The sequence below is a fragment of the Emys orbicularis genome, chromosome 8 (assembly GCF_028017835.1).
Source record: "Emys orbicularis isolate rEmyOrb1 chromosome 8, rEmyOrb1.hap1, whole genome shotgun sequence".
NCBI classification, from domain to species: Eukaryota; Metazoa; Chordata; order Testudines; family Emydidae; genus Emys; species Emys orbicularis.
In genome coordinates, this window is record NC_088690.1 from 112,042,602 (window position 1) to 112,070,002 (window position 27,401).

A 27,401-nucleotide genomic window follows, 5' to 3' on the forward strand; every position below is an offset into this window, starting at 1 on the left:
ATATTTCTCAGGAACATAAATATCACATTTCCAGCAAGTAAACTTAGTATATTTGCCCTGTCATGCTGCCTCCCTTCCTTGATTGTGGTTCTGAGAGAATGTTTTCCTTTAAATGGATAAAGGAAACAATGAAGACCCCCAAGTCCCTCCCTCATCATTTTCCTGCTCTCTGTCCATTCCCTGTAACCCACTCTCAGCCTCTGTCCCCAATACATGAAATTTGTTAGCAGATGGGAGGAAAATCTTTGAGGGAGCCCTGGTTCAACTATTGGCAGCACATCACTGTGCATTAACAATTTTCTGTTACTCAGCTGCCTGTACAGTTGGATTTACTCCAGTTACTGTGACTCATAGTAACTAAGGCAACCCAGCTTTGTAGACAAAAGAATACCAAAACTAACACCAATACTTTCTTGGGTATAGGCATGACGTAATTATCTACAGTGAAATTTTGCCACAGCACCAATTTAGTCCCCTTTGGCTTTGTCTACACTAGCACTTTTGTCGGTAAAACTTTTGTCAGTCAGGAGTGTGAAGTAACATCCCCTTGACCAACGTAAGTTTGACAGACAGAAGTGCCAGTGGGGACAGCACCATGTCAGTGGGAGAGTGTCTCCCACCAACATAGCTACCACTACTCGCTGGAGGTGGGTTAAATTATGCCGACAGGAGAGAGTGGCTACATGGGAGACCCTGCAGGAGCGCAGCTGCAGCGGTACAACTGTGCTGCTGTAAGGTCTGTAGTGTAGACATAGCCTTATACTCTTATAAAGAATGTCACCGGATCTCTCATGATTTTGAAGGGCAGGACCACAGATCTAAGTCTCATCTAACAGAAAGTAGTGCAACCACGTTCCTTTACTAATCAACATGCCAAACATGTAGCAAATCAATGTTATGCTAACTCCCTGAGAATACCCAGCAGTCTCCTCTTCCACCTTTGGAATCTAAGCACTGACTGAAAGTTACTTGTCGCAGGAGGGAGGCTGCATGTCACCAAATTAAATAAACGGAGTGCTTTATCTCAAGGCTCTGATCTGCTCTCTCAAATCAGAGTCGTGTCATTTGTCTACCCCTTCAGGGAGGATCTGAAAAGATCTATGACAGGACTTTTGATGAAAAGGTACTCCCCATTCCATGTTAAAGATAGTTAGAGAGACAGAAAGAACTTGGAAAGACACAGTCAGATTATCTTGGGGAGGTGGTATTATGTGATAAAAACCACTGACAACATAAGGTAATGATATAATTAGTCAAAAGAAAGGCACTTGTTCTGAATGTCAAAACACAGAAGAACAGACTGTGCCAACAAACTGTTAATAACCATCAACAAATCCACTCGCCCACTGGCATTCTGAAAGTTGGAAACCATGGGCTGAGTGATGTACTAGAGCAGTGCTTGTGTACCCTGTCTCCTGCAGAATTTAAGCGCTCTTCTTCAGGGAAGGAGACAGTAGGGAAGAAGGACGGCTGTCTCCTGTGGAGTGCCTGAGCTCTGAGAGCACAAAACCATTTTTCTGCTCCCAAGACTTCTGCACAGTTTTTGCAACCTGAATCGTCTAGCTCATGACCTAATGGAAGACTTGTTGTAAGCATGCTGACATGGTAAACTTTTCCTCCAAATCATTTCTAATATAGAACTGTCTTTGTTTTATTCCCTCCTTCCACCTCCCCACAAAAGGCTGATGCCAACAAATTCTCCCTTTCTTCCACATTAATCCATTACAGTTTTTTAACTGTGGTTAAAATAAATATACACTATTGGGGTTACATCTTAAGAAGATTAATGTTGTGGGCAGCATAGTTTCCAAAGCCACTTAGCTGGGAAAATTCCAAAGCTAACATGCTCATGGGATGTCATGTTTATACAAGAGGCAACCCTCAAATTATACTGTTTGCAGCACTAAGGCATATATTAGCAATCTCAGTCAGCAATGGTCAGCCTGAGCCACAGGCCTGCAGGAAGAAATGGCTGTTGAAAGCCCATTTACAAACACTGCAGACATGAGGGCTACAGAAACTTCTATACATAAATAAATTTAAATGTAATTGTAAATTAGATTAGATCATAAACTACTTTGGGGCAGGGACCAGTTTACAGGTTATAACCTATGCACAAATTAAATGTATACATCCTGGAAGCCTTAACATTCTGTATAAAGCCAGCCTCAGTTCCCATTACACATCTCATACATGGTTTTCCTTTTATAGCAGCCGCAAGTAGACAGGAAGCAGTTGAGTCTCCACAGTCAAAGTAGTAAATATAGTAAAAGCTGTTTTATCCGGCATGTTGGAGGTATGAGGGGTGCCAGGAAGTGAAAAATGCCGGTTAACTAAGAGGGAGGGAGTTTGGGGCAGCGGGTTGGGGAGTGGGATCTGGGGGTTTTCATCTCGGGTGGCTTCCCACAAGCGGCGACCTGTCCTGGCTGCTTCTAGGTGGAGGCACGGCAGGCAGCTCTGTGTGCTGCCTCCACCGGCAGGTGCCCCCCCCCATGTCCCATTGGCCGCGGTTCCCAGCTAATGGAATCTGTGGAGCTAGCGCTCGGGGTGAGGCGGGGGCAGCGTGCAGAGCCACGTGCCGCGCCTCTGCCTAGGAGCAGCCGGGACAGGTCACCACTTGCGGTGAGCCGCCTGAGGTGAGCGCCCCCTGGATCAGGCACCCGCCTCCACTCCCCAACCCTGTGCCCCCAAACTCCCTCCCAGAGCCTGCGCGCCGCACTGCACCCTAACCGCCTGCTGGCCCCACGCCAACCGGACTATAAACCAGAATTTCAATGAAGATCAGAAATGCTGGTTTTTAGAGCTTTCCAGTTGATGAAGTACCAGATAAAACAGCTTTTACTGTAGATGAAATCCTTAGACCTTAGCAAGAGGAATTGAAGAGGGTCTGTCTTAAAAGATTTTTGACTTTCTATCATTCTATGAACATATGCTGTAAACATTCCTAAGTTCTCCCACTGAAATGTGGTAGGGCTCAGTGACCTTAATACCAAAACATGTTCTTTACTGGTCAAAGTTCATCATGGGAAAAATTACAGTGTTAGAAAAAGGGATCTTCATATATGCAAATCACATCTGCTGTTATGAGTAACACTTTTGAGAAAGAATAGCTCACGAGCCATCAAGTCAAGCTCAGTTAACCTCTGCATTTCAGTCAAAACTAGGGAAATAATATTACTGGCACTCAGAATTTAAAATAGTTTTTTGCACCCTTGCAGGTCCATCTACACAAACTTCTGCATGGTAGAAGACATCTCTCAATCTCTAGGTATGTCAGCTTCCCTAGCTCTATATAATGGGAATAATGCTTGCTTAACCCACAGGGCTGTTGAGAACAAATGTTTTTGTTCTGCACTTTTAAAGACAGAAGTATCGATTATGCATACATGCTTGTTAATACTTGGAAGGCATTGTAGAAATTCCATGTGAGGAATTCAAACAGAATTACACTGTTGACTCTAAATCAGAGCCAGCGAGTCAGAGAGCTAGTCTAAGAGCGAGACAGGAAGGGAGGAGAATTAATTTTAGGAAGTGAAACTGTAAGGGTGGCAACTACAGACATACTGGGTTTTATTAACTTAGTCTTGAAGGCAACACAGACCATAGCATTCTCCACTGCTCCAGCCCTGCCTTTGGGCACTGAACCAAGGGACCCGTTGCCCCTAGATGAGATGCTCAGATCTTCCCCCAACACATTCCAGGGAGCCAGAGACAAAAGTAAAAAAAACATGTACAGTACCAGCATTCTCAGTAAATCAACTGTTTTAAATTAATTGTTATTTCCTGGGCAAATTTTCAGCCACACTAATCTCCTTTATGGAAAAGGCTTAAAATCCATCTGTAGGTATACATAAAAAAAAACACTCTGCACTTTTGATAGAAGCCTCCAGTGATTGACTCCTCTTGAAGCAACAAAAACGTGCTATCAAAGTCAGAAGGCCACAGCACAGGTTAGCATGCCAAAATCGGTCTTTACAACAACTTAGTAGGTTCATTTTGTTACATGAAAAAGCAAGTGAAACTAAAACTTTTACAATCTAATATTAAGGTAACCAGGCACAGTGAAGATTTTAATTTATAAGCAAAGTTGCAACCCAAGGGAATGTGTTTATTAGTAAAGTTGTAGTAAATGAACCCCCCGAAGATGGAATTACATCATAAGGCTGCATGGATCCAATCCTCTCAATGGAAAAGTACATATCATTATTATTTAAAAACCTATAATGCCAAGAGACACTCAGTCCCAAGAAATTAAAAAAAGGTGCATGCAGAAAAGATCAGGAAGAGAATTAGAAACAAGTCGTTATTCCTGCCACCCCTTAGATGTTTAAACTGCACTTACCTATTAAGGCGGTCATGAAACGATTCATGGAGAGAGGTTCTAAATACATTGGCCCTTCATATCCCGACTCCAGTTCACTCTTAACATAATCCCTAATGAACAAAAACAAAATATTAAGACATCTCTAACCAGCTTGAAAGGAATTTACTTCATATAATATGCACCTTTGCTGCACACTGTATTTAACAGACTGAAGTTACAAGGAAGTTTTGGAAAGAAACCATTTGCTGACTTAAGGACTACTTCACTTTTCAGTGACATCTATTTAAATATTTCTTTTCTGTCCATCACAGTGTTTCTTCTCCCACCTCCACGTCAAGCAGTTTTGTAACTAGAGGGATGAGCAAAAATGTCCTTCCAATTCATCTGCTGGTGAAACTGCTGTCAGCTCTTTTACGAAATGGTCATTTGTGCCCTTTAAAAACCTGTCTCTTTAAATGGAAAAGCATCAAATCATATTTGACTTCAAAAGGACTACTCATGCTTAAAGTTAGGAACCAGCTTAAATGCCTTGCTGCATCACAGCCTAAATTAACAAGTTTACACAGACCTCTCAAAACTTGTATTTTAAATGAGTGGTGCTCAAGTTAAATGAGTGACGGAGTAGTTTTAACTTGGGCATGCAGCCCAGCAAGCAGGGGAGGGTAACAGAAAAGATTTTACAACAAGGTGAACTTCTCTACGTTAACATATTACGTATAATGCACCAGTTTTTGTTTCAGTTGTCATATGACCCTCCCCTCCTATAGTATTCCAGCATTGCTGGTTTGGAATGAAATATTCTACTACATGTCACATGTGGCTGTCTTCAAGAACTCCAACGTAAGAGAATAACTTATTTTCATCATCTGCATGAGTAACTTGCTTCCTTTTTGTGTGGTGAAAGTTAATTTCCTCAGTTTGGTATATGAAAATCCAAACACTCCCCACCTTGACCAACAAGAATGCATTGCCACCAACTGAAGTATGCATGGAAGGAGAGAGCAGCTGAAGACATCAGAAGTACATGATTCAAGAGCAACAGACCATTTAGGAAAAGAAGAGGTCAAAGTTCTATGAAACCAGCCAGTTTTTGTTCTTTGTGGAATAACTAGAAGGCAGTCCTCTCTCTCCACCCCACCCCTCATTTCTCCCCATCTCGTCTAATTTCTCTCTTTTTTGTTTTTAAACCTAAGTAACAGGTGAAGTTCATACTTAATGTTAACATTTCAATTTCTATCACAGTGCTTCATAAAAACAAGTAATGGACAGCTGAAATAACCTGATGTACATAGTTTATGTATCTGTGTCACTCTTTGTATTTATTTATTTCCATTGCTCCCTCAGTAGAATATGTATAGTTAAAGGGAAGGGGGACAAATTCATATACCCATATGTAAACACACACTCATCAAATCTAACTCTATTGTCATTGGTGCAGATCAGGGGTTCTCAAGCTGGGGGTTGGGACCCCTCAGGGGGTCACGAGGTTATTACATGGGGGGTTGCGAGCTGTCAACCTCCACCCCAAACCCTGCTTTGCCCCCAGCATTTATAATGGTGTTAAATATATTTTAAAAGTGTTTTTAATTTATGGGGGGCGGGGGGGGGGGAGTCGTATTCAGAGACTTGCTGTGTGAAAGGGGTCACCAGTAAAAAAGTTTGAGAGCCACTGGTGTAGATGATCATTTTGGATTATTTAAGAACAGGATAGTGTGCACAAGTCCAATGTAAGTATTCTTCCACTAAAGATGGGGATATGGAACATGGCAGTGCAAATGAAAAGAGAAAATATATTGAAGCTCTGCCTGCTTCACCCTTTAACGGAGATGGGGTAAATGGGCTGCTTGCCCTGGACCCAGTTCTTTGGCTCCATTCCTGCCAGGGAAGGAGGCCTGAGACAATCTTGTCAGGTCTGCATTGCATCTTGCCAGGCAGATCCAGTCTCTCCAACCGTGCTGGTTGGCCAAGGTGCCGTCACCTAGACCAACCCTTCATTTTGCCTCTGGCATTTCATGGCCTGCCTTGCTCCCCGAAGCCTGCAGTGGCACCAGCCACTGCAAATACCTAAAAGAGGAGTAGAGCTGAGAGGACAGTCTTCTCAAAAATCTAAGACAGCCCTGGGATACAACTGGAAACTAAACACAATTAAACCAAACTGCTAGCCTAAACGTTTGAAATAAAGTTTGCTATTTCCTTCGGAAAAGCTCTGCAGCAAGGAAGACTGGCTGAGCCACCAGGTGCTGAGGAGGCAGAAAAAAAAAACCTGGAGGGAACTTCAGGATGGGGGGCATTCCCTGCTGTCAGTGACTGACAAGTCTGGTTCTGCCCCCCAAGCAGGAGGAAATACTCATGGTAACAGATCTGTGGACCTCTGCAGAAAGAATATGAACATTTAGCACGTCCAAATAAAAAGGACATATTGGAACAATACAGCAGTCGTTCCAGTCAAAGCAAAAGCAACCTCCTAACAAAAATAACAGGAGTACTTGTGGCACCTTAGAGACTAACAAATTTATTAGAGCATAAGCTTTCGTGGGCTACAACCCACTTCTTCGGATGTGGGTTGTAGCCCACGAAAGCTTATGCTCTAATAAATTTGTTAGTCTCTAAGGTGCCACAAGTACTCCTGTTATTTTTGCGGATACAGACTAACACGGCTGCTACTCTGAAACCTCCTAACAGATATCTCCAAATCAAATGAAAGAGGAAAGTCCTTCCCTTCAACAAAGAATGTGCATGTGACTCAGTGCTAGTTATCCAACACATTCACACTGCTTTAGTGCAACTATGCCCTGGGATTCAAGCTTGTGCCAGTTAAACATGGAGAAATACTCTAGCTCTATCCCTAATTGATAAACAGCTAAGCTTCCACCCTGCAATTCACCTTCTCATTTGAAAAAGGTCTCTGGAATTCAGAAGTTAATCTCAAGTAGTAAAACAAACACTTCAAAAATCTGTTCTGTGCATCTGTGACAGCCCTTGCTCAATGCAGATTTTCAAGCATCATAGTACGTGCCAAGTATACCGAAATGGGGCTCTTTAGACAATCTGCATTAAAATACATGAGGATGGAGGAGAAATCTAGAGGATTCTAGAAAGAACATTTGTCCTTCTCTTCCCAACACCAGTTATACACACTTCCTCTTCTCTGCTCAATGCTGGTGAGAAGCAATACTTTTCTTCTTTGAACAGTGGTGCTGTGGGGTGATATGATACCTGTGCCAGTCACCTCTTCAGTCCTCGAAATGTCTCTGGAAAGGAGACTGATTCTTCAAGTGTATATCTTGGGCCCTTGCCTGGCTCTCTCATGGATATCAGTATTGAGGGCAGTGCCAGGTCTCTGGTTCCCTGATCCACTCCAGTTCTGACTGAGGACTTAGGAGCTCTGTCCTTGATGGAGTGATGTTTTCCTTCCAGCACTTCCCTTCAGTTCTGGAGCTATATTTGAGCTCTGTCTAGCTGCATGAATCAGTGTCCCCTTTACCTGTGGGAACAGGTGCTGGCTTTGTTGCCTGGGGCTGTCAGCGCTGAAGATTTCATCAAACACAGAGGTGGTCAGTGTCTAAGATGTCAGTGTCAGCTCACTAGAGTCCTCTTTGCCTTCTTTCTGCTGCCCGATCCTGGGGTACGATTTGCCCTCAAAGGAATGCTGTCCAATGCTGGTTTATCTGGCCTTGTTCTGGTAGTGACCATCACCTCTGGGTTTGAAGTGACCCACGCGGACTGCTCTAGCTGACCATCCCTGGATTTGCAGACCCTGAAGAAAAGGACTTGCACACAGAGCACACGTAGCTCTCCCCTAGGCAGAATATGCATTAGCAATTATCCCCTATAAGGATCAGCCCATGGCAGGACGGGCAGCGTTTGGAATCTACCATTAGGCATGGTGGTTGGTGCAAAACACCTCGCACCAATGTTCAACAGGGTCACTGATTGGGGATGGGGTTTTTGGAAACATCCTTCGATTGAAAAGAGAAGACTAAGGGGGGACATGATAGAGGTATATAAAATCATGAGTGATGTTGAGAAAGTGGATAAGGAAAAGTTATTTACTTATTCCCATAATACAAGAACTAGGGGTCACCAAAAGAAATTAATAGGCAGCAGGTTTAAAACAAATAAAAGGAAGTTCTTCTTCACGCAGCGCACAGTCAACTTGTGGAACTCCTTACCTGAGGAAGTTGTGAAGGCTAGGACTATAACAATGTTTAAAAGGGGACTGGATAAATTCATGGTGGCTAAGTCCATAAATGGCTATTAGCCAGGATGGGTAAGAATGGTGTCCCTAGCCTCTGTTCGTCAGAGGATGGAGATGGATGGCAGGAGAGAGATCACTTGATCATTGCCTGTTAGGTTCACTCCCTCTGGGGCACCTGGCATTGGCCACTGTCGGTAGACAGATACTGGGCTAGATGGACCTTTGGTCTGACCCAGTACGGCCTTTCTTATGTTCTTATGTTCTTATGATTGGGAGCATGCAGACAAAAAGTCTCAACAACCCTGATTAAAAAAACAACAATGTAAAGGTCTCTGAAGGGAGTAGCTGGTCAGACACTCACTGAGTTTATTCTCTCTGCTGTGGGTGGTAAGAGGGAACTGAGGAAAGGTTGCAACCCCTATACCCTTTATGTACTCAGATGGGAGAACAAAGGCACAGGACAGACGCACAGCCATGACTGACACAGCTATTCAAGAGACTGATCTCAGATGCATGTGCACCTACAATAGATCCACACTGACACATAATGCATCAGATCTCCTTTGAGTCATTTTTCCTACAGGCTCAACTGCAGCAACATTTGAAGGAAAATAATTTATATCATGAGAGCGTAACAGATCTGTAAAGTACTAAATTATAAAATTGTAGCACAATTTTTAAAAAAGTATTTGTGGATGAGTTGAATCCTAATTTCTTATTCAAAAGTAGTGAAACATCAAAGCTGTGATTTTCTTATTACATTACATTAGCAGCACAAGAATAATGATCTTCTGGTACAGATATTTAGGAGAGGCCACGAACAGCTGCAGTGCTATACAAAGATGCTGATTGGACTGAGTGTGTGCACTCAGTTTTGATCAATTAAGGCTTTATTAAGCTGCAGATTTTACTTCTCAATTGTTCATTCTACCGGAATAGTGTAAAAACAATTATTTTCTTATTAAATGAAATGTCTCATAAGATTTGTGTTAGAAAATGAGGACATGAATATAAAGCTAAAATCAGATTTCCAGATTTACTGCTGTTGGGAATGCAGTTCTAAAGCCAACCCAGGTTGGAAAGTTAAAAAGAAAGCCACTCACAATCAACTGGCTGCTAGTTTGTCACAGAGGTCACGGATTTTGTGACTTTCCGGGGCCTCCTTGACTTCTGCAGCCACCGGTGTGGCTGGCCCGGGGGCTACCTGAGCAGGTTGGTCGCCTTCCGGACCAGCCGCTGCTGGGGAAGTCTTGGGCCACTGCACCTCCCCCACAGCAGGAATTTGGGTGTGGGAGGAACCTCAGGGCTGGGATTTGGGGCATAAGAGGGGGTGAGGGCTTTGTGCGGCGCTTACCTCAGGGTGGGGGTTCCCCGGAAGCAGCAACATCCCTCAGCTCTTAGGCGGTGGCATGACCAGGGAGCTGCAGAGCTGGCACTCAGGGCAGAGGCAGCGCGCAGAGCTGCCTGGCCACACCTCCGCCTAGAAGCTGAGGAAGGGGGATGTTGCTGCTTCCGGGGCCCTCCCCAGCACCTGCGGTGCCCCCAGGTCACCCTCCCACCCCCAAATTTAGTCAGGGGTATATAGTACAAGTCATGGGCAGGTCAGGGGCCGTGAATTTTCATTTACTGTCCGTGACCTGTCCATGACTTTTACTAAAAATACCCATGACTAAGACATAGCCTTAGGAATAACCTATATTTCTAAACAAAGGGACAATTCAGATAATGCTTATATTTGACTCATACATTTATATTCTCATAAAAACGGAAGAGCCTTTCCTGCATGTAACAAAGGTGCTTTGTAGTCAACTGCCATAACACACAGCGGTTATCTGGCCTAATTGTGTCATGCCACTGTCATTTACTTCGGCTAATCAGTCTCCTCAATTAACGTCAAACAATCCCACCAAAAAACAACTCTAGGTTTCATGTCTTGTGTCATATTAAAAACAAATTAAGTTAGATATAACAAATAGTTCCTGCTTGTTATTTCCCCCGCTCATTGGAACCCCATAATTCTCAATGCTGCCAATTGTGGGATAGAACCACAGCACAACAGAAAAACAAGGCGTATGAAATGATGCAGGGTTCCTTTCTTTAACATAAGCACACATCCCAGTGAAATTTCCAGGGAAAGATTGTATAATATGTTTGTGCAAGAGGCTGATGTAACTGTGTATGAAATAGAGGAGCATCTATTTTTCATGAGGGGGCATGTGAATCTGCCTTTCAGGTTAGCTTGGATAGGAACATAAGAATGGCCAGACTGTCTCAGACCAATGGTCCATCTAGCCCAGTGGCCTGTCTTCCAACAGTGGCCAATGCCAGGTGCTTCAGATGGAATGAACAGAACAGGCAATCACTGAGTGACACCCCCCCACCCCGTCATCCACTCCGAGCTTCTGGCAATCAGAGGCTAGGGATGCTCAGCATGGGATCTCATCACTGACGGTCTTGGCTAATAGCCATTGATGGACCTATCCTCCATCAATTTATCTGGTTCTTTTTTGAACCTCATTATAATTTTGGCCTTCACAACATCCTCTGGCAATGAGTTCCACATGAGTTGACTGTGTTGTGTGAAGAAATACTTCCTTTTGTTTTAAACCTGCTGCCTATTAATTTCATTGGGTGACCCCTGGTTCTTATGTTATGGGAAGTGGTAAATAACACTTCCCGATTCACTTTCTCCACACCAGTCACTATTTTATAGACCTCTATCATATCCCCCCTTAGTCGTCTCTTTTGCAAGCTGAAAAGTCACAGTCTTTCTAATCTCTCCTCATACAAAAGCTATTCCATATCCTTAATCTTTTTGTTGCCTTTCTCTGCGCCTTTCCCAATTCTAATATATCTTTTTTGAGATGAAGTGACCAGAACTGCACACAGTATTCAAGGTGCTGGCATACCATGGATTTATATAGCAGCATTATGATATTTTCTGTCCTATTATCTATCCTTTATTATTGCCTTTATTTTACGGACACCCAGGAGTTACCATGATGGTGACTGTTCTTACTAAACACATTACTATGTTTTACACCTTTTGTTTGGCAGTGCATCTCCAAATGCTTTACGAACAGTATTGAATCAACCCTCAATCCCCCTCTTAACATCACCCCACTTTACAGATGGGGAAGCTGAGGCATTAGGAAGTTACATGACTTGCCTAAGGTCACACAAAAATGTGGAAATCTGAAACCAGAGCCAGGAATAAAACCCAGATGTCATGACTTTTAGTCCTGTGCCTTAACCACAAGTTATTCCTGAAGTGGAACAGCAGCACTGGAAACAGAAGTTCTCCAGTGATTCAAAAATTCCAAAAGGCTGAACATCGTCAAGAATGCCAGCTGATGTTAAGTAAATCCTGCTGTTTCACATTTTAAGTTGTCTGTCAACCATGCTGTGTTTGTAGTTCCCCAGCGTTACTTCCTCACCCATCTTAAACAGCAGGCCAGCTAATGAACTGCAGTAGATTCAATACCAAGTTATTCAAACCATTTAAAACTAAACAATACTGTTAGAATATGTGAAAGAATAGTCTAAATACCTGCTTCTTGTAATTTTAGTACATTACGTCTATGAGACAATATAAAAAGCAAGCTGGATGCTCAATAAAGTGACAATATGTACAGTACAGAGCGTATTTGTACATTAGTCACACTTCAACTTCATACTGTTCTTTTATTGTAAAAGACCCTGGCTGAATTGGAAAACTTTTTTTTTTGGGAAGGGGGGCAGGAGGGGGGAGGTCCTAAGAGTGGTGGTCCTCCCATTATTACTGTCATAGGCTGCTGTGGGGAGCCTGCCACCAGTCAAGGATGACTGGACCAAACTCCCACCAAAACCAGACCGTACTGCTCCAGGGGAATGGGTAAATTCGCTCGAGAATGTCAGTAAGCCACACTTTAGCTCTGCCAGCAAGCTCAGGACCCCAACATGGCTCTTCATGTGGCTAGACTTTGCTCTACTACTAGACTGTTGATTTGATCCAATTTTATTTTTAAAACGAAGCCTGTTTTCTGTGCAATGCTAGTGAAAGTGAAAAATTAGGGTTGCAGGTTTGTCACAGTGGAGAAAACAAAGTCAAGGATAGCATGATTTTCCCATTTGTCCAAGCTTTGTGTGCATATGCATGTGAATGCGTGGGATTTCCCTGCTGTGACAGCTCCTGCTGGGCTGGGCTTGCAATGCCCAGAGAGGCGAACTGGGGTGCACAGTGTTGCAACGCTGCTCAAGTTTGGCTTGGCCTGGTCAACCCTCCATCATGACAGGGGAGCCGCTAGGTCAAATTTGAGTGAGAGGCATTGTGATCGGGCGAGCAGGGTTACAGAGCTGCTCAGATTTGGCCCACCTGCCTTAACGGAGGGGCAGCCAGGCCAAACCTGAGTAGCGCGGCAACTCTGTGCACCAGGTCACAACGCCCAGAGCGGGAAGCCAGGCCCAATCCCAGAGGACTGGGCTACTCCATGATTTTTGATAAAAATGCCCTGGCAAATCTGCAGTCCTAACTACATTTAAATGAAAATCTTGCGTATTAACTCGTTATTAGGAATTGTCTAATAAATTTGTGGAGCCGAGTACCAGTACACTAAGGGTTCAAACAATACATTTTCATGACTTCTAAATGTCACAATATTCATAAGCTGATATAGTAAAATTCAACAATTACAGTGAAAAAATAATCAGAATTAAATTCCAGTAGGGGACCATGCCCAAGACTGTATATAAATTGAAGTTTATGCACTCTTTCCCCTTTTTTCAGGTTAAAAGACCAACGCTCAAGGCTGCAGAAGTGAAGGCACTCATTCTGAATCTTCTATCTCCATGCCCTTTGGACCAAAAGCCCACCTGCATCTGATGAACACCCGAGAGAGCATGCACATTTAGGATGTCATATTAGCATCCTTACTCTGATTTAAACTCAGGATCTTAAAACAAAGTTAGGCTTCTTTCTCTAGTAAGTAAATACAGTCTTTAAAATACTAGGACAAACATCTGCAAACTACAGCTAGAAAAGCTCAGGATTCCCAGGGGAATAATCAGGAAGCCATCCTCCATCCTTCCCAGGAAATATGAGGCCACAATCCTCTCCCCCACATTCAGAACACCATTAAAGGAAACCCTAACAGCCATGACATCAACACTTTATAACTGCCCCAAAACCTCTATTTAAACTTTCCTTGACAATGAACAGATTTAACCAAAAGGGCAGTTTCAAAGCATTTGCTGGAACAACAATTTTACCACTTAAATAACAAACCTACCATTTTATACAAATCAGTTTAATATGATGTTTTCAAATATTTTCCACCACTGGGCATCAAAAGGATCAGATCCAATTCCACACTTCAGATACTTCTCAGGGAAGCCTCCTAACAAGATGATAGTTTTTCAGGCTCCAATCCAAGCCTTTAATCAAAATGAGTTTGTTTTTATTTTGGGCTAAATATATTCAGCAACACCGAAACAATAAATGAAAGATTTACTTTGGGTTGGTTGTATCACCTCCGACCTGTCCACTGCATCTCACTTTACATTTTAGACCCACACGCATTTGGCGTGCTTATTTATTACTGTAAGATTTCTAATCAGAACTACTGATTTATGAAAGTAAAATAATGGACAATATAATTTATGATGAAGAAATTAATATTTCCGTATTAAAAGCTTCCAACGCTATTATTCTACACTTATCCCTCTCTATGGCTCTTTATTCCACATTTTCTCCCTTGTCTAGGCACCAGCAAGTTGAAAGGAACAATAGGTCTTATCCTCCTAGTAAAACATTTGTGAAACTCAAAGAGATGCAAGTACTCTCTCTTCTTGGTCCAACAGAAATCATGTCCATCACAAAAGCAATGTACTTTCATATTGGATGGGGGAGAGACCCCCTGTGATGGCTAGGGAAGACTTATGGGGCATTTTAAAATAAAGGCTTTATGGGCCTGATCCAACTCCCACTGAAGTCAATTAAAAGAGCAGGCCCCACACATCTTCCAACGGAAATGGAGCAGAATCGGTGTTAATCCTGTAACTTCTTTTCAACATACGGAAAGACAGGATATATTCCAGACAGCTAAATGAAAAAAACAGACCTTCCCCTCTGTGTGTGGCTACTACTGGCAAAATATTAATTACATTATTTTTCAGATTTGAAAACCAAGTCATGTGAAAAATTTCACACATTCTTACCTGGAGATCTGGTGCCCAGCATACAGCAGCAGTGCAGTCAGAAAGTACAGGTAGAGCTGAACCAGGTGTTGTCTAGGTAAGGTTAGGAGCACAACACTTAAGATGTAACCTGGAGCAGAAATCAGAAGTTGAAATAAAACCTCTGAAAAAAACAACAACTCTTAGACATCACTCTCTCTTACTGCAGGATTTTTTTTTTAAATCATGCACCTGGATACAAGAGAGGAAAAACACGTAGTTGTCATACACGCATACAGCTCCATTCACTTCAGTCAAGTTGCATCTACTTATATCAATGGTGAAACTGACCCATGATATTTTGGCAAAAGAAAGTGACTGCGAGACATGAAAAAAGACAAGAGAAAGATGTGTGTGTCCAGGCTTCTCTCTTCTCTTGGGCACACAAATTTAAGTGTAGATAAATTTCAGCACTAATATAAGCAAAATGCCTTCATTGTAGGCAATATACATCAGTGAATATATCCACCACATTCACAAAATCATCAAGTTACAACAATGTAAATATTGTAATGCATTACATAGGATACATTTAAAACCTTCATTTGTATGTTAAGCAAAATTAAACTTGTAAATTACTTCAGTTCCCTCACCATCCATTTTCACATCTGAAATCCCTGCTTAATATCACAATTTGAGACTGAAATGTAGGTTCTTCTCTATACTGCTCGAATTCAGGCAAATTCCCAGTTGATACAGTTTCACGCAAGGGCACGCTCCAATGGAGCAAATTACATCTTTCCTTGCCTCCACTTGGGGTTTGCACTGCAGCTACTTCAATGGTTGTCTAGCATGTGCGGGAATTGAGAAAAATTCCCAATGAATACAAAGCTTTACTGTTCAAGAACATAGCCTGGCTAGTGAGTAGCTCAAAGCAAAAAAGTTGTTGGCCCTCCTTTTCAAACCTCTTTCCATCAGGATGCCAAAATAAAGCAGACATTGCAAAGCCTGCTTCTTCAGGGATTCAGTGATAAGTATCTAATGTTTGGCAGTCCCTAGTATTTCCCCAAAGAGACTGTAGGGACAGAGAGCAGGAATCCTATGCACACCGCATGGTGTCCTGTTTGTCCTTCGTTTTGAGCTCTCTGCCACAGAGATCCTAATTTCAGAGGTTAATAACTTAAGTGACTGGCACTAAAATCCATTCAGCAAATCTGTCAAGAGTAAAGGATTTCCTAGCAGCTAAGAACAAAACATCTTTAGAAGGGCTCATCACACAGATATTTGTTTTAAAATATCATCTATCTACTTAGCAAATTCCTTAATTGGTCACAACCTTTTAAACTAGAGTTGATTATGCTGTTTTGAGTATGTCGTAAGATAGTTATGAGCATGAAACAGCACTGAGATTCTTGAATAAATATTCTAAGAATATATAGGAGTAGTTCAATAACAATTAGCTACTATCAGACAACCTACCAATGTGGTATGTCCCAATATTTAATAGGATGGAATCCCAAACTAAGACAAATGTTTATGTAGAAACATTCCAATTCTCCTCAACTGCCAGCTACTTAGTATTTCCAACCTCCAGTGGTCCATCTCTATAAAGCTCTAGTAAAAGTGCACTCACTGAAAAAAACAGCTGGCAATGAACCCATAGAAAAAACTTCAGACCCATAAAATAGCCAAGCAATCAACAGTCCATTCAGGCATGTAAAACTTCCTTATTCCATGTAAGGGCAGGTAGATAAAACTTATTTGCTCACCAATTTTTTAAAAAAATACATGTATAAATTTACACTTGTCACAGCAGAGCAGTATATTATAATTTTCCAAAATTTCCTGAATCTTGCATTAACAACACAAAGCTGTGATAAATTAGACGTTCATCTGAGAATTGCTATTTTTTAAAGTTCAAGGCACGGTTTACGCTCCCTACTGCAAACAGGAACAGGACTATAGTACCACAATTTCCACAAAGCCCCTGGATTTTTTTTTCTTTTGAGCTTTAAGTTCAATTAAATACAGCTATTTATGGAGCCTGAGGCCTGGCACCAAAACAGTTTGCTTACAGCAATTAGGATGCTTTAGATGAGCTACATACGTCTAATTAATAAAGCAAACAAATGTTCATGTCTTTATTTCTTGGCTAAATAGAAAAATCACATTTTATCAGGTTTAACTTCTTCTCTATTCTCCACCTCTTCCTCTCTCACCAAACACATGAACAGCAACCACAAGGACTGCTGGGCAACATCATTCCTTAAGGCAGAACGTGCATTTAACTGTCCTATGTCACCCCAAGAAGAATTAGCTGGAAGAAGGGTCCTAATATTTGGCATGCCTGGCTTAAATCCCACAGACCAAGCAACAAGTTTTGGCTCTCTTTTGGATACAAAAACTAAGCAGATATGTGCTTCTGTAGCCAATGTTAAGGTCAAAGAGGGGCACACCAGGTTACCAAAATTCAAAGACAGATGTGAGGGTGACTTCAGCTGGAAATGTGTTTATATTGTTTCAAAAGTTGTTTACCTTTGCCACATTAGCATGTGCCTGCTAGAACTGCCACTTGGTACATGCTTTTGTTATTTACTCAGTATCAAACAACACAATCCAAACAATGTTTAAGGTAACAATAGCAAACCAGAAACCTACAACAAGCCTTCCTGGATCTCAAATGCTCTGCGGACTTGAGGTGACAAAAAGGTGGCAAAGCTCTCTAGTCTCATTCGCTTAATTCCTCCAATTCGCAATTAGAGGTTAACACTTTCAGTGGTGCTGGCCAGTTAAGCTACTACTGTACCACTCTAAGACCAGTATCTCCTTCTCCAAGTCTCACTTTAAACCCTCCCTTTTCACTTGAGCCCATGATTCACCCTAAATCCCACAAGCTTTTCCCTTCACCTTGGGGTGCAGTCTTCCTTTGCGGTAACTACTTCAAGAATATCTGCTCTGTCCTTTACCACATTCATATTTCAGCTCTTAGGAGCAAAGAGATGGAAACAGACAACAGAGTATGAAAGTCACCGTAGCACAGCGTTTTAGGGCTACAGCTGAACAGTGCTGTAGTACATTTTGTAAAAGGCAAAAAAGTTCAGCACTAAGGCAGTCACTGCATCCATAATGCATCCCTGTTGTGCTGGAATATTGTAGAACATACTGTGCTCATTCTTCCCTTTGTGATCACAACTCCAAATCATTAATTGGAGAAGAGACCCACAGGGCTGGTCTTCACTATGGGGAGAGCCACACTGCTGCAATCGATTGCAGCAGGGAATCGATTTAGCGGGTCTACTGAAGACCCGCTAAATCAACGGCAGAGCGCTCTCTGGTCGACCCCAGTACTCCAGCTCCCAAAGATGAGTAAGAGAAGTTGACCGTAGAGCATCTCCCAGTGATGCAGCTCAGTGAAGACACCAGGGTAAGTCTACCTAAGCTACATCGACTCCAGCTACGTTATTCATGTAGCTGGAGTAGTGCAACCTTGGTCGACTTCCCCTGGTACTGAAGACAAGCCAACAGACACCTCAAGGAGGAGAATGAAATTCAAGTGCAAATCAAAGGAAAGACCAGACCGTAAGAGTTTGGAGATCCTTGGTTTAAAGGCCATAAATAGTGATGGTCCTCAATGCACTGCAATTGGTAAGCAAACCAGCAGAGTCAAGATTGCTGCAGCAGCTTTAGTGATGAATGTTGCAGCTCATGGATTCAGGCCAGAATTTCAATGTTAATTTCTATGCAGTTTTTGCATTTGCTATAATTATTTTTTGATGGGGGAAAAAATATCAAGTAGTTTCTTTTTCATTTCATTATTTACAATTCCATTTTGAAGCTTGAAAACAGACATTTTAAAACACGTCACATGACAATATTCACATTTTTGCAGTAGAGGCCTTGTTCCCAGAACTGCACATTATCATTACCATTTGTGATGCCTCTGACAAACAAAAATATCAATGATTCAGTAACAGGTTGGCTTGTTACAAGGAAGAGGAGGGTGATTGCAAATGTAGACAAATCAGAAGAGCAATATTTCATTCCCTTTTTTTCTGAATATAAGTGTTAAATTTATGATGCAGAGGACATTCTACTTCAAATAAGAGTTAAAGGAGGTCATTTTGGGGATTAAAGTATTGGATGTTGCAGTCTTAATAATAGTGTTACTTTCAGTGACAATGGATAAGTTTGCAAAAATCAGAGTTGCTATTGTGAGTGTCACCTTCTCTAAAGGAAGGAAATATGATGCCCTAAACCCTGTAGCTATTCTGCGCACACAGCATCTACCTACTAGTTTGGAAAATATTTGCATATTAATGAGCAACATATAAACATATATTATTGTAACCTTGCCTAACACTCCCTGAATGGATGGAAAAGCAAATGCACCATGCATTCCCCAGGAGTCCTGGCAGAATCAGACAATTTGGGGTCCCCTCTGTATCCTCGCTTTGACTTCCCTGCCATGCCATGCTGGGCCACAATCACGCCCCAAACATACTAGAAAAAAAATAGAGAAATCACTAAAAGACTCAAGGAGAACAGCTTAAACGCAGCTAAATGAAAATAACGTACATTACTAGCTAGCCATGCATGACCTCCGTTACAACTTGTTGGTTAGACAGATAAATACCCTTAAATAGTCGAACATTCACTGTTCCACTACACAGACCGCACTGTTTGCCTTTCAGCATCTCTCTCTCTGTGTACCACGAACAAGTAAGTTGTGTCCAAGTCACTGTCCCACAGATGCATATAATCTATTTATAGCCCTTTGCTTCTTTGAAGGGTCAGGCATCAAAGTCTTTGACGTGCTGCATATTACTACACCCTTTAGAACACTTAACACAATTCAAACTGTATCTTCAAGTTACATGTTATGTTTATGAACCTTTTTAATTTCCTCTTTTTTGCATGGTTACATTTCAAATATATTTTGCTCATTTCCAATAATTATTTGAAAGAGTTAGGGTTTAGGTTGTGCATGGAAACTTTGCACATAAAAGTCAGTTAAGGAGTTTATAATATTTCTCTCAAAGAACAGTATCTCTTGGTGGTTGCTTTTGCAGAGCCATGTCAAAGAAACATTGCCTCCACACACAAAAACAACAACAACAAACACAGCTGTCAGTACTGGTTGGCAGGATGAGAAGGAGCCATACTTTAGTTTAGAGGAACCAGGAAGTAATTGCACAGCAGCTTGGATTCTTTCCAAGAAATGAATTTCCCAGGCCTAGACTATCTCTGCCTCCAATCTCTCAGGGGAACTGACAAATTGCCCCACAACATCCTGTGGCAGTGAGTTGTAACACTATGAACCACAGGATAGGCATCAGATAGCTTTGTGTCCCATGACCGAATCTAGTGCCGGTGCAAACATGGAGTGACAGCAAGTATGGAAAACTCAACTGCTGGTCTGTATGGCAGTTGCACTCTACTGAGTTATGCTAAAATGAGATGACTAACTCATGACAGCCCAATTCAAGAGTAGATTGCAGAGGACAGTCTTACAGTGAGACACTTAAGAAGCTCAGGCTAGTCTACATGGCAGCGCTTTATCATGCCTTGTGTGGTCACGGCGCAGCGCTGGGAGAGAAAACACCTCCTCAACAAGGGGCGTAGCTCCCAGCGCTGGGGCACTGTTTACACTGGTGCTTTACAGCACCGCCACTTGCTGTGCTCAGGGGTGTGTTTTTTCACACCCGAGCGAGAAAGTTGCAGCGCTGTTAATTGCCAGCGTAGACAAGCCATCAGTCTATTTCGTTTATCCAAAATAAGGTTGAGAGGTGACTATCAGTCTAGAAGTACCTACTTGAGGAAGAGGTTTCTGATAAACTCTTTAGTCTAGCAGAAAATAACATCCAAATGGTTAGAAGATGAAACTAGACAAATTCAGTTTAAAAATAAGGCACAAATGTTTAACAGTGAAGGTAGTGAACCACTGGAACAATTTACTTATGGATGTGGCAGATTCTCCATCACTTGAAGTCTTCAAGTCAAGCCTGGATGTCTTTCTAAAAGATGTGCTATAGCTCAACCAGAAGTTATGGGTTTGATGTACAATTTACTGCATGAGATTCTACAGCCCGTGTAACGCAGGAAAGTCAGACTAGAGGATCATAGTGGTCCCTTCTAGCCTTAACACCTATGAATCTAATCCCACTAATTGAACTCATGTAAAAATAATAGAAACAAACCATTTTTTCCTCATATCTCACCTTAATTCTCCTTTATACCCCACTTGGACCACCAGGAACAAGTCCCTACCAGAACCCAGCAAGATGGGATCTTCATAACTGGCAGACAAATATATCCCTTGCTGACCCTCCCCTCAAAATACAGCTTTTCTAACAGAGAAGCTGAAAGAACTTTAAGTGCAATGTCATATAGCACATCCGTTAACGTGCAAGACAATCTCCTGCATTAGATATGACCTATAGGCACAATTCATGAAAAATTCTCAAAGCTGAAATTAATCTACACATCTAGCCACTAAGACTAGATATAATGCCAAAATCCATATCAGTGTCCCCTACCAGCCAGCCAATAACAGTAGCAACAGGGGTAGCTTCTTCTGTACTCTCCTGCCTGTGTTAACTAAATAATTCTTCAATGCAGTGTTAGCATGCTGGTTTTTAAAATTGAACACACTAACTGGGAGCCAAGATCTTTGTAAACAATACCAAAGAACGTCTTCAAAAAAAAAAAAAAAAAAAAGTTTATGCAAGAGTTCAATAGATAAGGGAACCACAAATCAGCTCATTTATGAGCTAAGTAAACTTTTGGCAGACAGCCTTATAAATCTAAAATCAACATGCGTTATCTTTAAAAATATCAGGAAAGGCTTCCCAATCAAATATAATTATCATGCAACGTTTGTGTCGTTCAAGCTACTAAGTATACATTTTGCTCTCTTGGTACTGTCAGTTACTTTGCACAATGCAGAAAATATACTGACAAATACACACACGGACATGCCGACATGCAAAAAACTATCAATTTTATAAACATATAACTCTTCAGTACATACAGTGGTTATCCAAACTATCATACATGCCAATATGTCTTCCTGTTCGAATTATCCAAACACATTTAGTGTCATTCAACCATTTCAAATATCTGTTTGAAAATAAAAAGCCCAACTAGCACTGTACTCAATTTCCTTTATTCTGAAAATCAGCAATGAAGGGAATCAGCTATCTCCCTTGCTGGATCCTTTCAGAGAGATCTCACAGTTCTTCCATGATAGCGAATTAAGTAACGTAGGCTCTTATCATAACTGAGCCTTTGGCTCATGATAGGCGTGACTTCCATGATGGTAAATTGGGTCATTATTGAAAGAACCAAGTGGGAGTAGCCTAATTATGCAAGGGGATGATTATTTCAACAAAATGCACTGCACATGTCACCAGGATATTGCAGAGAGCTTAACAATAAAACATGATTAAGATAATCAAAAGGAATAGAAAATAAAGGTTTATTTGGTTTCTAAAGCTGTAACAGACTGGGCACTCTGAACAGAAGTAGGAAGAAAGAACTAAACGTTGCACAGAAGCTTTAAGTAGCAGTTTCAACAATCAATTTGGTTGTTGATTCTGACCTTGTTGGACTATTGAGAAAATATATTATTTGTATACAAATTATAGTATTAAAAGGTTGCTCATTAGTGAATTACAACCCAAGAAAATCTTTAAAAAAATATGCATTTGAAATCAATAGACAGTATGATGTGAAGCAATAGTAGGGATCTGAAAAGATATGATGGTTCTGTTGACTGGGTACTTAAATTAATATGGGCTGCTGCATTCTGGACCAGCACTCAAAATGTTACAGTAACCATGAAAACTCAAAAGGTTTATAAATGATTCCAAGTCTCTTTTTAAGCAGAACTTCTTCGTTAAGGTGGTGTAAAAACTATATTGACAAGTATCAGCAATATAAATACCTAAACTTTGTACTAGGGAATATCATCTAAAGGAAACACCAAGCAGAGAAACCAGCTCAGCAAGAGCCTGGAGCACCTACTGGAATAGCAGGAACAGTTTGGCAATCCACAAGACTGAGAAAGGAAAGAGAAGAAAAAAAAAAAGACTGCTAAAATCTGAGTGTGGCAGGAATTCTTTAGCCCTTCTGTTGTGTCTGTTAATTGCAACATATAAGGTCCTTTATCCAAGGAGCTCAAAACAGCAAGTGATCTTGATAACACTACAGGGAATTTTTTGGAAGAAAAAAAATAAGATGAACACAGTCTTATGACTTGGTCTTTACTTAAAAATAGCTATATTTTAAAATAGAACAGTTGAAAATTAGTTCTGTTACTCACTTAACTAAATCCGGCCTGAACATAAAAGTAAAGATACCTGTATAAATGTGCATCGGTTCAAGACTTCACCTTTCTGTTTACTGAAGCGATCTGAATACGTTAGAAAGAAGCAGGGATATGAGATATGCTTCCCCAATCCTGCACCCTTTATTTGTTGGGAGGAAATTTGTCTTGGGAGTAGATTGACTCTGCTTCCCCTCTCAGCCTGGAGCTGTGGATAAGAGGGGTGTGTGTGTGTGCGCGCGTGTGTGTGTGTTCGTTCCAGATATCTGTACCCTTACATTGCAAGAGCATTAGGCACCCTTAGGGAGAGGCAGGTAAGTCTGGTCAGTAATTAAATTCATATTAGCCTAGACATAAGGAGATGAAAATGGTACAGCAGCATCTGATAACAGCGAGTTCAGATGGCTTCTCCTCCTTTCAACCCTCTACACAAATGCACCTAATATTATTGGCTGAGTGATTAAGGTATTAACGACAGTTCAGGAAGTTGCCATTACATACTACTACTTTATGTCACAAATGTATATGTTCCATTTGCCTGAGAACTTAAAAAACTCTTATCAGTGACTTTGTCTTTCCCAGGACTTAACGTTTGGATGGCAAAGAATTCACCATTGGGTAGAACACTGCCCTAAATCATTCCCTGATCCCTGACCGTAAGCATGTTCACTCTTAAGCAAGTAAACATGAGTTATTTAGTGCTATTTGGGAGTGCACTATATTAGTGCAATGACGACCATAATTCAGAATCACACCATGATTACAGATTAAGGCTCTGGACAATACCTATTCTCTTATCTTCAACTGACTCACTATTTGCCCGCCAGCATGACACAGGCCTACCATCACATCTCAGTCCTTTTAGGGGAAAAACATTATGGCTTCTGCCACTCCTCCGACTTTCATCAAGGAAGAGCAAATAGAAGCAGCTGACCGCTCAACTGCAGGAGGATAAACTTGGGAGATTTTGGCAGGAGCAACTAGCACTGTCTGAAACAGCAGGTCTATGTGACCCAAGACTGTACTAGGAAACCATTTCAACTTGGCACAGTTTTGTTGCCAGTGTGACTAGTTTAATTTAGTTAAAAGAGTCTTTAAAAATGTACAGTAAAACGTTTACTGTCCACATTGGGAAGAAACTTAATTAAAGCCTTTCTAAAAAACCTGTTTCTTAGCACAGCTTTTTTCTAGTAATATACAGGGGCCCTAGTGACCCCCAGAATTGCTACATTAATATTGATAACAATTAAGTACTTTGCAAACAGATTCACCATGTTCTGCCTCTCCAGCAACTGCTGTTACGCAGTCTCCCAGCAGGTATAGCAATGTTCTTTTATAGGACGGGATGAAGGGAAGGATAAAGACAGCCAGGACCTGACCCTGAGTACTGATAAGCCATTGACAAAGGTCTCTATGGAGAGTTATAGGGGCCTAATACTCCCCTATGGGGTCACATCCCCAAGTACTGTTTATAATTAATATAATTTTTCAACTTTGGAGAAAAGAAGTTTAGATGAGCTAAAATAGAAAATAAGATTAGAGATCTGAATCTTTTGTGCTATGAAAAGATTCAAACAGACTGAATTATTTGCACTGCTTTTCATACTGCATGTAGCTGAAGGATCCAAACTAATTTCATTTTCCATTTGAAGTTGGGTTAGAGTCCTAGTGTATTTAACTTTCAGCCTGCATTTTTAAGACTCGTTCATTATGTACATCAAGATTTCAAAACAGCAGAAGTATGTGCCACCATCCTTTAATTACTATCTGGCCAACAGACAATTGATGGGTGCACTAAAAACTTGAGAGAGAGAATATTAAAGTGTGATTAAGTAGATTTTAAGGCCAGAAGGGACCATTTCTGATTATCTAGTCTGACCTTCTGCACAGCCCAGACCATCAATTTCACCCAGAGAGATTCCTGTATCTAGTCCAACATCATGCGATTGAACCAGAGCACAGCTTTTAGAAATATACTTGGTTTTGATTTAAAGACTTCAAGTTATGGAGAATTTCCCACATCCCTCAGTAATCTGTTCCAGTGGTTAATTACCCTCACTGGTATTACAGTAACAAGGACTATCATGGAAATTAATGTACTATACTCTTGTATTAGAGTTACTTCCGAGTTTCTTAAATGTATGTGCAGTACATGTTGTTCAACCTTTACCAAATGATTTTACTACTTCTGGTGTATTAGGCAAAGGAATGACAATGGCTTAGGCAAGCCAGGTAAGTTTGCCAGAAAGGAAAAAAGTCTAGTAGAGAGATCAATACTTTTCTTTCTAGAGAAAAATTCACATGCAGAAAGGCATAACCATTAAAACAGTGTAGGACAGAGTATATGTGAGTGTACAGATATATATGTATATATACACACACACACACACACACGCTACCAGGGAAAGTTGCAGATGTGGTATATCTTGACTTTGGTATATCTTGGTTTTTGATACTGTCTTGCATGACCGTTTCAAACAAACTAGGGAAATACAACCTAGATGGAGCTACTATAAGGTGGGTGCAAAACTAGTTGGAAAACTGTTCCCAGAGAGTAGTTATCAGTAGTTCACAATCAATCTGAAAGGACAAATTGAGTGGGGTCCCGTAGGGATCAATTCTGGGTCTGGTTCTGTTCAATATCTTCATCAATGATTTAGATAATGGCATAGATATTCCATTTATAATGTTTGCAGCTGAGACCAGGCTGGAAGGAGTTGCAAGTGCTTTGGAGGATAGGATGAAAATTCAAAGTTATCTGACCAAACTGTCAGAAGTAAATAAGATGAAATGTAATAAGGACATATACAAAGTATTCCACTTAGAAAGGAACAATCAGTTACACACACACAATGGGAAATGACTGGCTAGGAAGGAGTATTGCAGAAAGGGATCTGGGGTCACAGTGGATCACAAGCTAAATATGAGTCAACAGTATAGCACTGTTGCAAAAAACCATCATTCTGGGATGTATTAGCAGGAGAGTTGTAAGCAAGACACGAGAAGCAATTCTTCCGCTCTACTCTGCGCTGATTAGGCTTCAACTGGAGTATTGTGTCCAGTTCTGGGCACCATATTTCAGGAAAGATGTGGACAAATTGGAGAAAATCCAGAGAAGAGCAACAAAAATGATTAGAGATCTAGAGAACATGACCTATGAGGGAAGATTGAAAAAACTGGATTTGTTTAGTCTGGAGAAGACAGAGGGGACATGATAACAGTCTTCAAGTACATAAAGGTTGTTACAAGAAGGAGGGAGAAATATTGTTATTCTATCGTCGGAGGTTAAGGAGAAGTGGCAATGGGCTTAAATTGTTGCAGCAAGGGTGGTTTAGGTTGGACATCAGGAAAAACTTGCTGTCAGGGTGTTTAAACAATGGAATAAAATGCTAATGATGGGGATTCCACAACCTCCATAGAAGATTTTTAAGAGCAGGTTGGACAAACACCTAACAGGGATGGTCTAGATAATACTTAGTCCTGCCTTGAGTCTAGGGGACTGGACTGGATGACCTCTTGAGGTCCCTTCCAGTCATATGATTCTAAGATTCTGAGGGCAGAAATAAATACATATACATATACACACACGCACTAGAGATTATAAAACCCGAAAATGTTCAGCCCAGTACTGGTTGTCTTTGTATACCTCAGCAGTGCAGCTGGAATCTCTGGTGGACCTTCAGAGACAGGAACTGGACACTTTAGTGAAAAGCTTTTTTTTTTTTTTTTTTTTTTTTTTAAAGCAGGTTACAAAATCAGATTAACAACAAAATGTGTCTGCTTAAGCTTGATGTTTCTATCTGGAAATGTTTGTCTGCTGTTTTCCTAGTCTATACTTACAGTTAAACTATGTACAGCTCAACTGGTGTTTAAAAATTGTTGTCAGGAGCAGATAATTTTTCTTGTACAGATCTGGCCTTTTTTTTTTTAATGAAAGAATGTGAGGGGGAAGAGCCAGCCTGCAGGGTTAGCTATATGCCAGAGGCTTTGGTTTAATTCCTAGTACTAATGGTTTGAGGTGGGGGGGGGGGGGGGGAATCACAACTGCAGTACAACCAACCATTTAAGAACCTCAAAACAGATCTGTTTCTGGGTTTGGGAGCTTGTATTGTATTTCAGTCCGCTTTGAATTAGAAATGGGGAGTACAGTTAACAGCCAAGAAGCTCCTATTAACAATCCCTACATCTGAGCTCTGCAGATAACATTTCCTGTGTAGGATCCTCAACTATGGAAGTTGTTAAGTCTGCCAAAGTTTGCCGACCTTCAAAGCATTCTAAATCTCATCTTTCATCCAAGCATTTGCCTGAGGTGGATTGGCATATGAGGGGTGCCTAGTTCTGGTCAGGAAATTGGGTGTGTCTGAGCCTTTGCCCTATTGTGTCAGTGGGAATTAATTCAG

At 41.2% G+C, this 27,401-nt stretch overlaps 1 protein-coding gene across 1 annotated transcript in view; it reads right to left on the bottom strand.

The window, feature by feature from the left end:
* Positions 1 to 27,401, bottom strand: part of RNF145 (ring finger protein 145) — a 49,863-nt gene that overhangs the window by 19,922 nt on the left and 2,540 nt on the right. The window contains exons 2-3 of the mRNA XM_065409325.1: positions 14,718 to 14,826; positions 4,343 to 4,434 (exon numbers count right to left, since the gene is read on the bottom strand). Coding sequence (XP_065265397.1) covers positions 4,343 to 4,434; positions 14,718 to 14,826 — 201 coding nt within the window. The remainder of the gene's footprint in view (positions 1 to 4,342; positions 4,435 to 14,717; positions 14,827 to 27,401) is intronic.